Source organism: Triticum aestivum, chromosome 7B (genome assembly GCF_018294505.1).
Source record: "Triticum aestivum cultivar Chinese Spring chromosome 7B, IWGSC CS RefSeq v2.1, whole genome shotgun sequence".
Lineage (NCBI taxonomy): Eukaryota > Viridiplantae > Streptophyta > Magnoliopsida > Poales > Poaceae > Triticum > Triticum aestivum.
The window spans coordinates 602,113,436-602,129,884 of NC_057813.1; the positions used below are offsets into that span (position 1 = coordinate 602,113,436).

General features: G+C 47.8%; 2 protein-coding genes across 2 annotated transcripts; one reads left to right on the plus strand and one right to left on the minus strand.

The window, feature by feature from the left end:
* The first annotated feature begins 1,477 nt into the window (after positions 1 to 1,477).
* LOC123158092 (DIBOA-glucoside dioxygenase BX6-like) lies at positions 1,478 to 2,909 on the plus strand. The gene has a single exon (XM_044576219.1). It carries the CDS (start codon positions 1,493 to 1,495, stop codon positions 2,738 to 2,740), a length of 1,248 nt encoding a protein of 415 aa, XP_044432154.1. The 5' UTR covers positions 1,478 to 1,492; the 3' UTR covers positions 2,741 to 2,909.
* Positions 2,910 to 11,598: 8,689 nt separating this feature from the next.
* On the minus strand, positions 11,599 to 16,046 carry LOC123158298 (U2 small nuclear ribonucleoprotein B''). The gene is made up of 10 exons (XM_044576345.1): positions 15,469 to 16,046; positions 15,308 to 15,370; positions 14,930 to 15,023; positions 14,787 to 14,852; positions 14,377 to 14,449; positions 14,181 to 14,217; positions 13,618 to 13,724; positions 13,482 to 13,551; positions 12,469 to 12,551; positions 11,599 to 12,033 (listed from the first exon to the last, which is right to left on the minus strand). Exons 1-10 carry the CDS (start codon positions 15,775 to 15,777, stop codon positions 11,982 to 11,984), a joined length of 954 nt encoding a protein of 317 aa, XP_044432280.1. The 5' UTR covers positions 15,778 to 16,046; the 3' UTR covers positions 11,599 to 11,981.
* Between the last annotated feature and the right edge of the window lie 403 nt (positions 16,047 to 16,449).

A 16,449-nucleotide genomic window follows, 5' to 3' on the forward strand; every position in this document is an offset into this window, starting at 1 on the left:
TTTGAGGCATTGTGTCTATAATTATCGCGTATGAATAAAGTTATGGATCATTCAGAAAAAGTAGTGTGGTGGTTCGCGCCCGATACCGTAACCCCCGATCCTCTGTCCCTAACGCTAGCTTCTCCGGCAAGGTCTCTCCAATCTACCTCCGTTGTTGTTGCATGTCGTCGACAACTTCCCTTGCTTTCCATACTCTCAAAGGTTGAAATCAAAGGCATTGCCAATTGCAAAAAGAAATTAAAGGGCTAGACCATATCCAAGTTGCTTAAAAAAATTTATTTGTTACCCCAGTTGATTTTCTGCCCTATCTTTCGTAGCCTTCTTCTTCCTCCTCCCATCGATCACCTTCTTCTTTCACCTGTCCGCTCGCTGCCAACAACCCAACCATTGCCCCCCACTACTCACGGTAGGGGTCCCGCTGCCATGTTGCCCCGCTCTGCCTGAGCCGCCTTCTCCGCCCCAACCATCCCTGGCACGCTCCAATGACCATCCGTACCCGTGAACCTCTAAGTCTAACTCCCCTCCACAGATAACTACGTGGCTAGCCTAGTCGTCCCCATTGCCCCACGGCTGGCCGCTGATCACATCGAAAACACGAACACACGCACACACGAGATCTTTTGACGTGCCATTTGTAATTCTGGGTAGATTGGGTGGTACGTTGCTTCTAGTCGCCTAGTCGGTTACTAATGCCTAACCTAACACGAAGACCACTTGTTACTACTAGCACACGATAAGGACGGCCTTGCGGAAAGGTCATCAAGGACGACGCTCGGGCGTGGGCTTCTGCCTGGGCTAAGGACATTGCAAACTTTATGCCTCCCTGATGTGTAGATAGCTAGGTTGGGGCCGAGCACCCCCATCTATTCTGCTCATGTACCACTTTCCCACGCCAACTATGCGTACGTGGTAAAGTGATACCCGTGTAATTCTGTCACTCTTGTTTTCTACCTATCAATGGAATGATACGCATCTTGCGTATTCGCGAAAAAGATAAGGACAACACGGTAGCTACTACTACTAAAGTTTGTCACGTTATCTACTATAAATACTAACTCTGCCATGACTCAGCCAAGACCACGTGCACAAATCTGACTCAAATTGCCACTGACTTTGCACAGACATAGCTCAAGATTACTCTTAACACTCCCCGTCTCTCCATCGACGGCGCACTCTCGCCTTCATCTTCCAGAAAAACCGACCGCGTCATTGTCATTTCCACGCAACTTACCCATACCAAACGTGCTAGCTAGCTGTGTCTTTGCCATAGTAGTGTGGTAGCCCATACGTACCCGCACCATGTGCACGGTTCTCAGCTCTTACCATAGAGACAAGGCGCTCGTGAAATCGTTGCACCGGCCAGTACCAAAGGGTGGTCCGGTTGTTTTCAGATTCCAAATCGACGGCGCCACCCGTGCCAATACTAGGTGGCGGCCATGACTGGCACGCGATTGATGCATGCATGTCTACGCGGCAACGATGGAGACAAGGCATGCAGATCGCATGTGATCCGTCCACGTCCACGGCCCACGCCAGCTGCCCAGCCCTGCAGAACTCCACATGGACGATGGATCCATCACCCACCCACCGGCTCGTCGTCTACGGGTACAAGTACGTGAAACGTGAGTGCACCGGCCGTGCTATAACTAGCTGGCCTGCTTCGCGTGAGTTCATCCATCCATCCACCATGGCCTCCGACCGCCTCGCCGCCCTCAAGGCCTTCGACGAGACCAAGGCCGGCGTGAAGGGCCTCGTGGACGCCGGCGTCAAGGCCGTCCCGGACATCTTCCGCCACCCTCCCGACCCGCTCTCCCCGTGCACCAAGGTCGCCGCCATCCCGGTCGTCGACCTCTCGGGTCCCCGCTCGGAGGTGGTCGGCGCGGTGAGGGAGGCGGCGCGGACGGCGGGCTTCTTCCAGCTGGTGAACCACGGCGTGCCGGAGGCGGCCATGTCGGGGATGCTGGCGGCGGTGCGGCGGTTCAACGAGGAGCCCGCGGAGGCCAAGGCGCCCTACTACACGCGGGACGCCGGGCGGCGCGTGCGCTACAACTGCAACGCCGACCTCTTCCGGACGCTGCTGGGCAAGTGGCGCGACACCATCTACATGGACGACGTGGACCAGCTGGCGCCGGGCGAGGAGGAGGAGGTCCTCCCGCCGGCGTGCAGGGGCGTCGCACCGAAGTACACGGCGCAGATGCGGATGCTGGGGCGCGCGCTCTTCGAGCTGCTGTCGGAGGCCCTGGGCGTGCGGCGCGGGTACCTGGAGGAGGAGGCCGGCTGCCTGGAGACGCTCAGCGTCGCCGGCCACTACTACCCGGCATGCCCGGAGCCGCACCTGACGCTGGGCGCCGTCAGGCACAACGACCCCGGCTTCCTCACCGTGCTGCTCCAGGACGGCGTCGGCGGACTCCAGGTGCTCACGGACGTCGAGGACGACGAAGGGAACATGTCCGCCGCGTGGGCCGACGTGCCGGCGGTGCCGGGGGCGCTGGTGGTGAACGTCGGCGACTTCCTGCAGCTGGTGTCCAACGACAGGTTCCGGAGCGTCGCGCACCGCGTGGTGGCCAACAGCGTGGGGCCCCGGATGTCGGTGGCGTGCTTCTTCAGGGCCAAGGGAGCTACGGTGTGCGCCCCGGTGGTCATGGACGGGGGTGGCCTGCCGCGCTACCGGACCGTCACGGCGGAGGAGCTGCTCCGCTCGTCCGGGAAGCAGAACGGGCTCCGTGACGTGAGGCTCTAGCCGGCGAGCCTCAAGAAAGCAGAGAGGAGAGACGAGGCGTGAATGCTTGTTGGAACATGGTGATGAAATGCTTGTCGATGAAGTTGGAGCCTTGCGTGAATTTGCTTATCTTTGTCTGAAAAATAAAACCAATTTGCTTATCTGCTCATGCAAGCAAAATTGTTCATGACTTTGGAGCTTTGCACGAGTTTGTTATCTGTTCATGCAAGAAAAAATGTTCATGAAAGAAGCAAACTTTGCTGACCGATGCCCTGAAATCGTACAAGAGCTTAAATTGCTGACGAAGTAAGAAATAGGAGAAGAGATGACGCTTCCCATTCCGCAGACGAGGCTCTCTTCATGCTTTGTGTGCTCCGGCACTTCGTCAGTTTTTCCTTGCTTTGTGACTTGTGACTAGTACTAGTAGAGCAACCTGAAAATATATTTACAGTGGTATAAATTAACCGGTTTGCTAAAACTCTGTCGACCAAGATTTAATCAAGTCTTAGTCGACAGAGATTTAACCAAGTCCCAGTCGACTACATAGCCGTTAGATCTTTGCATGAAGATTTGTCCTGGCTGAGCACCGTTCAACGGACCTTCAGCATTTTGTACCACTGTTTGCAACATATCTTTCTATCGGTTGCAGCATCTGTCTTGCTGATTCTAGCATCTGCCCTCGTCGATCGTAGCATGTCGTCCCATCGGTCACACATCCGCCATTGATAGTTGCAACAAATAGTCCCAACGGTTGTAGTGTCTGTTGTGTTGCTTGTAGCCTGCTTGCAAAAACTTTGTCGTTGGTTGCAGCATATAGTCACAACGATTGTAGCGTTTGTTGTCTTGCTTGCAGCATGCTTGCAACATTTTTGTTGTCGGCTGTAGCATCTAGTCATGCCACTCATAACACTACAGCTATGATGATGTCACTCGACTGGGACTTCGTTAAGTCTTAGTAGAGTGAGTTATAAACAAACCCAAATTATGATGTTTCATTGATCAATGTTGATATGGCCACGTGTAATTTAAGTGCGATGATCACTGTTGATACAACAACGTATTCATCTAGTACTGAATATGCTGCAGACGTTTTTCAAGACGAAGATGGATTAGTAGGCACTACATCTAAGCATGACACAGTTGTACAAATAATGAGCAAGTGTGGAGTTATGTTTCTATATTCCCCTAAATCAGGACGTGAAGGAGCATGCATGGTGCATGGGTGTGGGTCCAAAAGTCAATTAGAAGCCATCAAGTTGTGTACTACGTGGATGTGCAAGAGTTTTTTTTAGGGTAAAGCAAAGCTTTATAGATTAACGACGTCCGGGCATATCACCCAGCACGCGATCAGCCACATTGGGCGGTACAGAGTCGTTCCATTCCATACATATATTTGGCAAACAACTACAACCAATCTGAGCTAGTTCATGTGCCACGGAATTCATAGTCCGTCGACAGGCACGCACATGACATTGGGAGAACGACAACTTGAGCTGGAACTTGATATCTTCGATGATCGCTGCATATGGTGAGGAGTCTGCTTTCCGGATATCCAAAGCATCAGCTAGCAGCTCTGAGTCCGTCTCAAACGCAACTCTAGTGGCTTCAAGCTCAGCTGCTGTCGACACTGCCGCAGCCATGGCGCTTACCTCGGCGCCAAATGCATCATGGATGTGTTCCTGTCGACCAGCTCGCGCAACAATCACGTGTCCACTGCTATCCCGAGCAACAACTCCCCATCCCCCAAAAGATTCCCCAGGGGTGAAAGCCCCATCTAAGTTAAACTTGATCACGTTGCTCTCAGGTGGCTGCCATCTCCCAGGGGACACTTTGTCCTTAGCCGGCGAGAAGATCTGCTCATACTCCAATGCATTACTTCTAATGCGTCTCACAAGCTCTGTTGCATGCACTGGTAGCTCTCCTTCTCGGACTTTATTTCTATTATTCCACCAGTGCCACCAGAAGGTTATGATCAGCACTCTCTTCTTCTCCTCCAGTTCCCAAAGAGCATCAAGCATTGCATGCACATTGTTAATCCCTTCTGGTTGCGCTCCTGCTCCAACCCCAGGTGTCTCCATATCTCCTTGACGAGCTTGCATTTTATGAATAGGTGTCCACCATCCTCTTCTCCTCTGCCGCATAGGAAGCAACATGGTTTCTCCAATTTCATACCCCTTCTCACTAGATTGTTGCACAGAGCCAAAGATTCATGTCTAATCCTCCAATATAAACATCTGCAGTTTCGTCGGACATGGCAGTTTCCATATTCGTTTCCAAGTTGGGTCACTACACCCTTCAAGCTGTCCAGCTCCCGAAGTACTCGAGGTCGGCGCTCCGTTTCTTTCCTGCTTTGCCAACTCGACCTGTAGCTTGTACGCACTTCTCACAGAATGAATGCCCTTGCTATCGAAGTGCCACGCTATGAAGTCCTCCACCCCATCCCGTAGCGGAATCTGCAGTATGTGTTGTGCATCCTCCGCACAGAAGGTGTCTTTGACGAGCCGCTCATCCCAATCACCGGTTAACGGGCAAATTAGCTCATGGACACGTGAAAGCAAGCTGGCACCTTTTGGAGTGATTACCCGTCGTGACCAGGGCCTAGGTATCCATGGGTCCTGCCAGATGTTGATGTTTGATCCGTCCCCTACCCTCCAAATGTACCCTTGCTTCACAAGGTCCAGGCCATGTAAGATACTGCGCCATGAGTAAGAAATTCCATCATGGGCTTCGACTTCGAAGATACTGCAGTTAGGAAAATAACGAGCCTTTAGAACCCTTGCACACAGGCTAGTAGGATTTTGTATGATCCGCCAGCCTTGCCTTGACAGCATAGCTAAGTTGAAGTTGTACATGTCTCGAAAGCCTAGTCCTTACATTGCTTTTGGTTGAGCCAATTTCTCCCAACTTATCCAGTGCATAGCATTCTGCTTATCCTGTTGGCTCCACCAAAATTTACCAAGCAGAGTATTCAGCTCCGTACAAAAGGATTTGGTTAGATCAAAGCAGGACATAGCAAAGGTCGGGATAGCCTGTCCCACGGCTTTCACAAGCACTTCCTTACTTTCTTTCGCCAAGAGCTTCTCCTGCCACCCATACACCCGTCCACACAAGTTTCTTTTTATGTAGTTGAAGGCCTTTTTCCTTGAACGTCCCACATGGACAGGCAGTCCAAGATATTTTTCGTTCCATTCTTCACTCTGTATGCCCAACGCTGCCTTGACAGAATTCCTAGCATTATCACAAGTGTTTGGACTGAACATGATAGCAGATTTTTCAGTATTGATACACTGGCCAGAGAAATCCTCATACAACTGAAGGACTTCATGCAACTCCGATGCTTCTTGCTGGTCCGCTTTGATCAAGAGCATAGAGTCATCGGCGAAGAGAAGGTGTGATACACATGGCGCCCGTGGGCAGATCTTAACCCCATGCATGGTGCCTCTCTCTTCCGCATCCAGCAACAGAGCAGATAATCCTTCCGCACAAATAACAAACAAGTAGGGAGAGATTGGGTCGCCCTGCCTTAGACCTCGCAACGGACTAAACTGATGAGTGAGCTCTCCATTAACCTTTATTTGGTATGGAACTGTCCTAACACACTTCATGATCAGGTCAATCCATTGCCTCCTGAATCCTAATTTGCATAGCATAGCCTCCAGGAAACACCATTCTGCTCTATCGTACGCTTTACTCATGTCTGCCTTGATAGCTGCAACACCACTCTTACCATTTCTCTTATTCATCAAGTAATGTGAGACCTCATATGCTATAAGTACATTGTCTGTAATCAGTCTTCCGGGGACGAAAGCACTCTGATTGTCAGAGATGACTTCAGGTAGCACCAACTTGAGTCTGTTTGCTAGGACTTTGGAAACCATCTTGTAAACAACATTACACAAGCTGATTGGACGCAGGTCCTTGATTCTCCTTGGATTCTTGACCTTAGGGATCAGTACCACCATTGTGTCATTCCAGCCTTCCGGGAATTCACCCCCATTTAGCACAGCCAACACTTCTTCTACGATCTTGTCTCCCATAAAGTGTCAATGACGCTTCAATACAATTGCCGGCATACCGTCCGGTCCTGGGGCCTTTAGATCACCAATGTGGTCAAGTGCAGCTTTCACTTCCTCCCGGGTGTATTCTGCCTCCAGGATTGCATTCATAGAGCTCGATACTCGTGGCTGAACCTTATCAATCAGCTCAGAAAGTCGGTGTCGGTTGGATGAGGTGAACAAATCCTGAAAAAATGAACACACATAATTAGTTAGTGCTTCTCCTTCCTCCACCACTGTGCCATCCTCCCTCCTAATCTCCTTCAATTTATTTGATCTCTTCCTGGCCGACGCAACCGATTGCAAATACTTGATATTTTTGCTCCCGCCATGAAGCCACCACATATGTGCCCGTTGCTGAAGCCGCGTGTGCTTTTTCTCCTTCAGTTCCTCCAGCAAGCATCTAAGTCGTGCTTCCTCTCGGATCTTTGCTTCAGAGACCGGTTCGAGCATGCATTTCTCAAGATCATTACGTGTCTTCTTAATTCTGCCATCCAATTCGCCCACCACCTTCCTACTCCATGTGCTCATATCACGTGCTACTCCTTTGAGTGCCTCGGCCACACCTCCAGCCCCTTCTCTACAGCCAGCTTCCCAAGCCTCCTTTACCACTTCCTGGCATCCTTCCTCCTGCAACCAACTGGCCTCGAACCGAAAAATCCGTTCTCCTCTCTTCCATCCCTTATCCTTCCCCTCCAGATAGACAATGACAGGCCTATGATCAGAGTGACGCGGTTCGCCATTAAGCACCACATAACTTGGAAAGGTCTCGCACCACTCAACATTTGCTGTAGCACGGTCTAATCTCTCACATATATAAGTACGCATTTCCCTGCTGTGGTTCCTCCACGTAAACATGTCGCCTTCAAAACCTGTATCTCCTAGTTCACAATAGTTCAGAGCTTGGCGAAAATCATCAAGGTATCTTTGTGGGCGATCCGCACCGCCGATCTTCTCACTGCTTGTCAATATTTCATTAAAGTCGCCAATGCATAGCCATGGTCTACCTGTTTGGTGATGTTGCTTCAGAATTCTCAGTAACTTCCGGGTTTCTTTCTTTCTGTCCATAGCAGATTCACCATGGGCCCCGGTTAGACACCATACCAATCCATTCTCCCCGGCAATATCCACATCCACATGCCTTCTTCCGTACGATCTCAAGGAAACATCAAGGCCTTTTCGCCAGAACATAGCTACTCCTCTACCACTACTCTCATCCTTCCACGCTATCATGTTGGCGAGCCCCAACGACCACCTAAACCTTCCCAACTCCTTCTCCTTCATTCTTGTCTCACATAGGAACAGAATATCGGGATCCTCCACTCTTCCCAGCTCGAGAAGAGATCGAACTGCCGGACCATTCCCGAGACCCCGGCAGTTCCAACTGATGATTTTCATTGCTCTCGGCGGGGCTGGTCCAACAGCCCGGCCGATATGTTGAGTGCGTTATTACCTACAATAGCAACCTGCACTGTTGCCTCCTGCGGTACTAGCGTATGACCATTCTCGCCTCCACCTCTACCCTTCTTGGCATTATTTTCATCATCAATATCCATCTTCTCCCCCTCTCGCTTCCCCAATTTCACTCCTAGACTCTCCTGCGGACTAACCCCCTCCACCCGTGGCTTCCTTCTGAACTTCTTCCCACTACTCCCCTTCCCATTGCTACCAGCTGACACCCCCTTCCCCACACCATTCCCAGCTCCCTCCACCCTGTTTTCTTCAGACGTATTACGTCTTTCCCCCTCCTCAGTGCTTGCTTGATCTCCCCCAAGGGTACTTTGATTGGTCGGCAGGTCGACTGCCATGTTGATCTGCTCGTTCTCGTATTGGTCCTTTGGCGATGACCCAAACTGGAGGTGTTTTGCTGCCTTGCTATTTGCCGATTTTTCATTATTGTCTGTTAGTTTCAGAGGGCTCGTGACCTCCTTTTCCTCACCAGCTGAACTTTTGCCACTGCTCTTGGACGTATCATCCTTCCTCCAAGATGGTGCGCTACTGCCCAAGCCTTTTGACCCTTTCCCCCAACTGTACTGCCTTATATCACCATGGCTTCCTTGGCTTCTCCTACCTCCACTGAGACTCTTCCTGTCATAGTTTCCCCTCCTCTCCTCCCACCTCCCATTACTGCCCTCCTCCCCCTTTTTATTGCTCTCTTCCGCCCTCATCCATGGGCCGAATTGCGGCGGTTCTCCCCTAACAGGCTTCTTCATGCAGTCTTTCTCACCATGTCCAATCACACCACAAGTATAGCAAAAATCAGGCATATGCTCGTATTCAAATCGACACCAAAGGAGGTCCTTCTTCTTCTTCTTTTTCAAGCTCTCCTCCCCTTCCTCCATAGATGTTTCATCCTTATTTACCTCCTTCCTATCTCTTTCCAGCACAAAACCCCTCATGAGGGGCTCGTTGATATCCAACTTAACCTTAACCCGAAGATACTTCCCCATTGCCTTTCCGTCATGACCGACATCCACATCCAAGGTTGTCAGAATCGCGATTCTGTTATACGATTCTACGATTTTACGATCCAAACTAAGCTCTATGATTCTACGATTTTAGTTCATAGAATCTACGTTTCTACGATCCTGATAGTGAAGATTCTACGATTTGCGATCCTACCATCGGAGCTCCGATTCGATTCAAAATCACGATTCTGACAACCTTGTCCACATCCACCAGTTCATGAAAGTCAGCACCAATCCGCTCCCCCGTGGCCCTATTCATGCACCCAAGGGGTAGACCAAAGACACGGATCCACATAGGGATGAGATTAAACTCGTACTCCTCCACCGTTTTGTTCGCATCGAACTCTTCCATGACCAGTAGCTGTTTGTCGAACCACCATGGGCCCTCCTCAAGGGCTCGCCTCCAACCCGACGATTGTCGGAACGTGAACAGGAAGATGTTGGTTTCCAGTTCTGTACACTCCAGGCCCTTGATTGGGCACCATATCCTCCCCAAGGTCTGGCCTACTACCCCTGCAGGCGTTGGTTTTTCAGAAAACAGCTTCCCTACAGCTTGAGGATCATCAAGTGCCCACGCATCTGACTTCCCCCTTTCCGCCTCCCCGATCTTCAGGCCCCTTCTCTCCGCCGCCGTCAACTTCAAACCCCTCATCAGTCCTTCAACATCCTCCATTACTGCTGCTCACCTCCCACGCACAGGAAACAGGAAACCCTAGGGACTGACTCGTGGTGTACGACCGCGATCCCTAGCTCGCGGAAGGTTTATGGTGGATGGGGAACCGGCGTTGCGGAAGCAGGCTAGGCGAAGGGCGGCGACCGGCGGCACTGACGAGGACGAGAGGCCTAGTAGATCGGGATCGCCTCGAAATCGCCCCTCCGTGATGTACGCCAACCGTCACCGTGAGGGACGGACCCGTTTTCTTCTTCTTCTGAAGCCCGCCGTCCGGATGTGCAAGAGTTTGCTTCCTTCTCAAAGGGAACAAATCACCTTGGTTATTTTTGTGGACGGTTACGGCCACCTGAACGACCAAACATTACACGCAGGTGGAATTTTATCACATAAAAGATCATGAGTTTAAATGAGCCTGAGTGGGGCCCGCCACGTTGGAAAAAACAGATCAAGGAGCAATCAAATAAAAGAGTCAAACTTTATTTTAGTACTCCCTCCGTCCGAAAATACTCCCTCCGTACAAGAGTTTAAATGCCGACTATGTGTTCTTGTTTGCAAGGGTGAGAATAAAAGTGGGAAATCCCAGATGCAGATTCATTGCTCTCCTCTTTTGTACAAATGATAATGCTTCATTGATCCATGTTTCTAGTGTGGCTTGGATCAACGTGCATGAACAAGGAATTCAGTTTAGCACTATTAGTACTCCCTCCGTTCCTAAATATAAGTTTTTGTAGAGATTTCATTATAGACTACATACGAAGTAAAATGAGTGAATCTACACTCTAAAATACATCTATATACTTCCTCCGTTTCTAAATATAAGTCTTTATAGAGATTCCACTTGGTGGACTACATACGGAGCAAAACGAATGAATTTAAACTTAAAATGCATCTATATACATCCGTATGCGTTTCATAGTGGAATCTCTATAAAGACTTACATTTAGGAACGGAGGGAGTACATCCGTATGTGGTTCATAGTGAAATCTCTAGAAAGACTTATATTTTGAAACGGAGGGAGTACATAATAACGTGTTCTTAAACATAAGCACTCTGAATTCCGCACTTAGTTGGCAGGACCTCCATGGCCTAAACTCGATTACATCATGTTGTATGCAGCCGAAAGGCCTCGGTAGCCTAACACATACTATCACGTAAGGAAATTTGGCTGCATATGTTATGTCATTTCCAAGTTGATAATACCCTATGTCCCGGCGATCATTCTCAGATGTACTTCCAAACACATTTCTCATCATCAGTGAAATAGGCGCAATTGGGCTTCAACCGTGGAATTTCATGGGCGCCAAGGCACTGCGACTGGCCGCACCCAAGAAACGGCGCCTGACCATGCAAGCCATCCATCAACACGAGCTCTTTCGCTGCCAGATCAACCCTGTGTAACACTATCACTATGCCGCTAGTCATCACATCCGTGCATGGTCTCCTCATCGTCCGTATCTAGGATGAGTTGGGCATTTCTGCGAACCTGCAGCAGGTCACCGGACGGAGTTTGGAGGACGTAGAGCCGCCCACGGAGATAATTCTCCATCATGCCGTCCGCGATTCTGTAGTGTAGTCCCTGCTGTCGTGACCTGAAGGAATCAAACCACGGCTCGGACTGGAAACACTGACTAGGACTTGAAGTTATAGAAGTTTCATCCAGTCCCATACTCTCTGTACACGGGCTGAAGCTAACACATTGGCAAACTCGTACAAACATCCGAAACAGACCACCCATGGTACACCACTGTCTCAAGTCTGAACCTTCTGAATAATACCCCTCTACCCATTTTAAACAACACTCTGAATTAAGAGTTCAACTGAAGGGAACGCGTGGCTGAAATATTATACAGGATGCAGAAACAGGATATCCAACTATCCAAGAGCGAGTTGTAGTGCAAATCAGAACTAGGCGATACAGCTAAAATCAATTACATCATGTTATGCAACCGAAAGACCTTCCATAACCTAACACATCACGAGCAAGGGCATTCCACCGCAGACATTACGGCATCGGACTGAACAGCAATTGAGCGCCAGCCAACGACGAACACCACCCTCCACTGCATTTAGGACCGGCTGTCACGCTGCTTGCGAAGGCCCATCCGGGATTTAGCATATCTAACACATGTTAAGGGAATATATACATAACTGCACCATAAAACACAGTGGGAAAGTATGAGTGGAAAATAAGGATAATGTAGTTAGTTACTCTTATAAGCTCTATTATATCATCAATATAATTACTCATAATCATTGTCTAGATATGTCATTGGTCAAGACAAATAGTAATTGCTTGACTGGTAGCATGTGCAGGTAAGATTCAGCTTGCACACTGACTCAGTGGTTCAGGTGAGAGTAAGACCAAACCAACATGAATCAAAATTAGACTCCATTTCATAGACCATTTTGCGTCGGTGAGCTGGTGATGTAACTGAAAGATTAGGGATGCCAAATTTGATACTTTTAGTTGGAAGCAACCAAATGATCCTACAAAAAGGATCTGCAACTAGATATAACAGCAAGGAAGTAAAATGATGTCCGGGTGTAGGATACTCTAAACGCATGCCCTCGCCAGATGATGAATGTAGAATAGCTCCTTGAAGACGTTTCAGGGCTTCAGTTGAACTGTGATCATCCTGTATGAAGAAAATTACACTTTGCGATTAACTCTCTAAAATTTTAAGTGATAGCAGGAATGGAAATACCAAGTCATTAAGCAATGGCATAGTCATTTGCAACTATTTCATCACAATAATTTTGTGTACCAAGTCATTAAGCAATGGCATAGTCATTTGCAACTATTTCATCACAATAATTTTGTGTACTGCCTACATATGAAGAATGCACTATGTAGCACGCGGTCAATACCATTTATTCACGACACAAAGGAACATTAAAATATATAGGTAGCAAATCCTGATTCAACTTCCAAATGCAAGAGCAAGAATGCCATGAGGGAGCCCTATCTAAAAAATGCAAGGCCAGATCCCACATTCATTAAAGTGACCTCTCGTGAAATAACAGTCAAGCTGGAACCATCCATATTGTAAGAAGTAACATAGTCTAAGTATTTTGTTTTCCTTCTTTGCTTTCTGTTAACATAGATTATCACACAAATATGATATGTTTTCCTCTCAATACCCACTTAACTGAAAATGACCGAACACAGAACGATTGCATCTTCTTGGTTCAAAATTCTTGGACTCAAATAAAATGGAAAAGTAAAGTCTTCACGTAATTTTACCACCAAGAAGGAATCAGTTTTAGAGATAGTCCTTATTGGTTATGTAAAAAAGGCTGGATAGACATCGTCAAACAGAGCACAATAGAAGGCGAGTTTTTGTAGTAACAAGTTAAGATTGTCTCAATTAAGCATGTGCAATCAAGATAACTAGCGATGGACACAAAAGAACAAAAGCTCAATTTTATCACCCGTTTAGGAAGATATAGCATAGCACTGTAGCTCCTTGTCATAAGTACTATATACTTCATTAATATATAATTGTAATTATTATACAAATAAAATAAATCACAATAAAGTAGAATGACAATTTTGTTGATGATACCTTGAAATCAACAAATGCAACTGGTGATCCGAACTTGTTTTGCATCTTCAGCTTTATGAATCCCTCACAACTGAACATGAAGCTTATTAAAACACAATTACTATTTATCGCATATCATAAGGTTTTTAGGCCATACCTTGAGAAAACATCATTCAGCTCACGATCAGAAACAGTCTGACCGAGATTTGCAACAAAAAGGGTAGGACATGGCGGATTATTTTGAGGAGCAAATATTGCTGGATCCTGCAGGTAAGTGCACATACAAAAACAAGTTAACCTTGCGCCTAATCCCAAAAAACAAGGAAAAATAAAGAGTATCAATTTGTATTGCCCAAATATTTGATTTTGCTCTCCTTGTTCACAAAAAAACATGAGATTGTTTATCAAAGTTTTCCAACCAGCCTTCCTAAATCCTAATTCCTTGATTAAAGAGAAAGGTAAGCTTAATAAGCTTTGCAGCAATTGTTCAAACTTCACAGTTGACTGGTATAGTTAAAATCTTATGTCCAAACTAACACCTAAATTTTCAGAGAAGTCAGTCAAGGAGAAATGATCAAGAAATATAGAAAAGCCTCCTCATATGAAACTACAAGCAGCTGAAATTAGGATCACTATTTGAATATCTTGGTTTATTACTTTAATCCGACAGACCTCGTTCCTGATTGAGATACGCATATGAAGATGCAAGAATCAACTCACCTTGCTGAAAGCAGCACTAGAACCAAAATCTGTATAACTGCAAGTTGAAAACGGAATTAGTTAGTGTTATGACATTTCCAGAATGTAGATGTCCTAGTGTTGGCGTCTTCTTTCTAGTATCAACCACGGGATAACTTAAGGCTGATTGTCCTAACAAAATCACATAATAAGACTGTGCTCAAGAGTGTGCCATAACCTTTGTGCAGGATAGCCATTCAAGCTGTGTGAAGAATTACCCATTCCGGACATGTGAATATTGCTTCCAGCACCTGATATGGCGCAATGTGCCAAAGATGTGCAAGGTGAGTGTTTTGCAAAGATGAAGTGCATTCCACCGAGGATATGAAGTGCAGATAATAAGCGTAATTCGATATGAACTTAAAGAAAACAATAGGATAACAATGATAGGAGTTCCACAGTGAGGGGAATCATTTTAGCAGTTGGTACAGAATCGTGGATTTTGAACAGTGTATGCATTGCTCATGTGACTGAGATGAAGCTGTAGTGACCAACCACCAACATGAATACATGGTAGTGGATAGATCAATCTAGTGTAAAAAATAGAAAGAAAAAAAAAACACTATTCCCAAGCTACTTGAATAATACCTGAATCAGGACGTCCCCTTGGACTTCTAGCTTTTTTCCCAGTAGATTTAGGGAAATCCTCATAATCTAAGCAAAAAGGAAAGGTTGTGAACAACAGCAGAATAACCAATGGTCATATAACATAAAAGAACAAAGTATGCAACCTGATCTGGGGCGCTTTGATGAGTTTGATCTTGAATTAGATTTTGCAAGATCTACATGGATAGAACAGTTCTTCTCAAGGTCAAATGTCAATCCCTGTAAAAAAAATAAGTGATTCAGAGAATCGGCACTCACAAAGTTGATAACTTGACATTAAAGATTACTCCCTTTGTAAACTAATATAACAGTGTTTAGATCACTATTTTAGTGATCTAAACACTCTTATACTATTAGTTTACGGAGGGAGTATTTTCCAGCATAACTTCTGACACAGAAACTCGGTTTCGAAACATTGAAATCACATGGTAGTGAGATCAATTGTAATAATGGGGAAAGCATAACTGGATGCGATGCTTAATCATGGCGAGTTGAGATCTTACATTTGTGACACTCATTGCAGCTAGCGCAGACGGCTGATCTGCAAACACAGCAAACGCATACGACTGCAGCGCAGAAAAATCAGGTTGGGTTAAGTACAATATCCAAGGACCAAGTCTGCAAACCCTAGAGTTGAGTGGAAGGGCCGTTGGGGGGGTCAAACCTGGGTGGATTTGCCGGAGCGTACGTGGGAGGAGACGTAGCCGGGGAAGTCGCGGAAAAGGTTGTAGACCTCGCGGGGCTTGACGTCGGCGGGGAGGCCGGCGATGAAGAGGGTGCGCAGCTCGTCGCGCGGCGGCGCCAGGGGCTCCGCGCGGTCGAAGTAGCCGCCATACGCGGGCGGCGGGTGCGCCGCGAGGTAGGCGTGCTCGTGTTGGCGATACGTGCCGTACGAAGAGGTGCCCGGCGGGGGAGGGGGCAGGGTAGCGTAGGAGGTCCTGGCAGGCGGCGGGTTGTAGTAGGAGGCGGCCATGGGCGCGGCGCGGGCGGGCAGGCAACGGGAGGGGCGGCGGCGGCGGGGGGAGGGGCGATGGGGGCCTGCGTCGAGGGTTTCCGTCGCCGTCCGGCGGAATCTGCGGTGGTGCTCGGGCGCCCGTGGGCTGAGTTGTTTGGGTTTGGGTTTCCGATTTGGGGTGGCCGCGGCGTCGTTGTCGGCCGGGACTCTCACGGCGACCGGTGTCTATCCGCTCTCACGGGATACCGACTCGTGTGAAATCCGGGCGTGTTTGGTTCCGTTGGTGCATCCTGCCTGGATCGCATGAAGGAGTTTTGGTTGGGACTGGCCTGGTTGAGCTCATGCAAGTAGGAGTTGAGATGTGTGTTTGGTGTACGTATGATATGGGACATGCTCAGATGTTGTTTGGTAGTCTGCATAACACCAAACAATATGACAAAGTAGAATTTGATTATATATGTTTGTATATGTATGTAAAATAATTAAAAGATTGTCTTGGTGAAATGCACTCCAACTCAGATATCTTTGCTGATTGAAGTAAAAGAAACATGATAAAACACAGATAAAAAATCATACTATTTTGAATCTGTAAATTTTGTATGAAGATCCTTTTAATCAAAGAGGCGAGGTGGGCAATGGGGGCAGGGGCGGTGGCGGGGGAGGGGCGATGGGGGCATGTGTCGAGGGTCT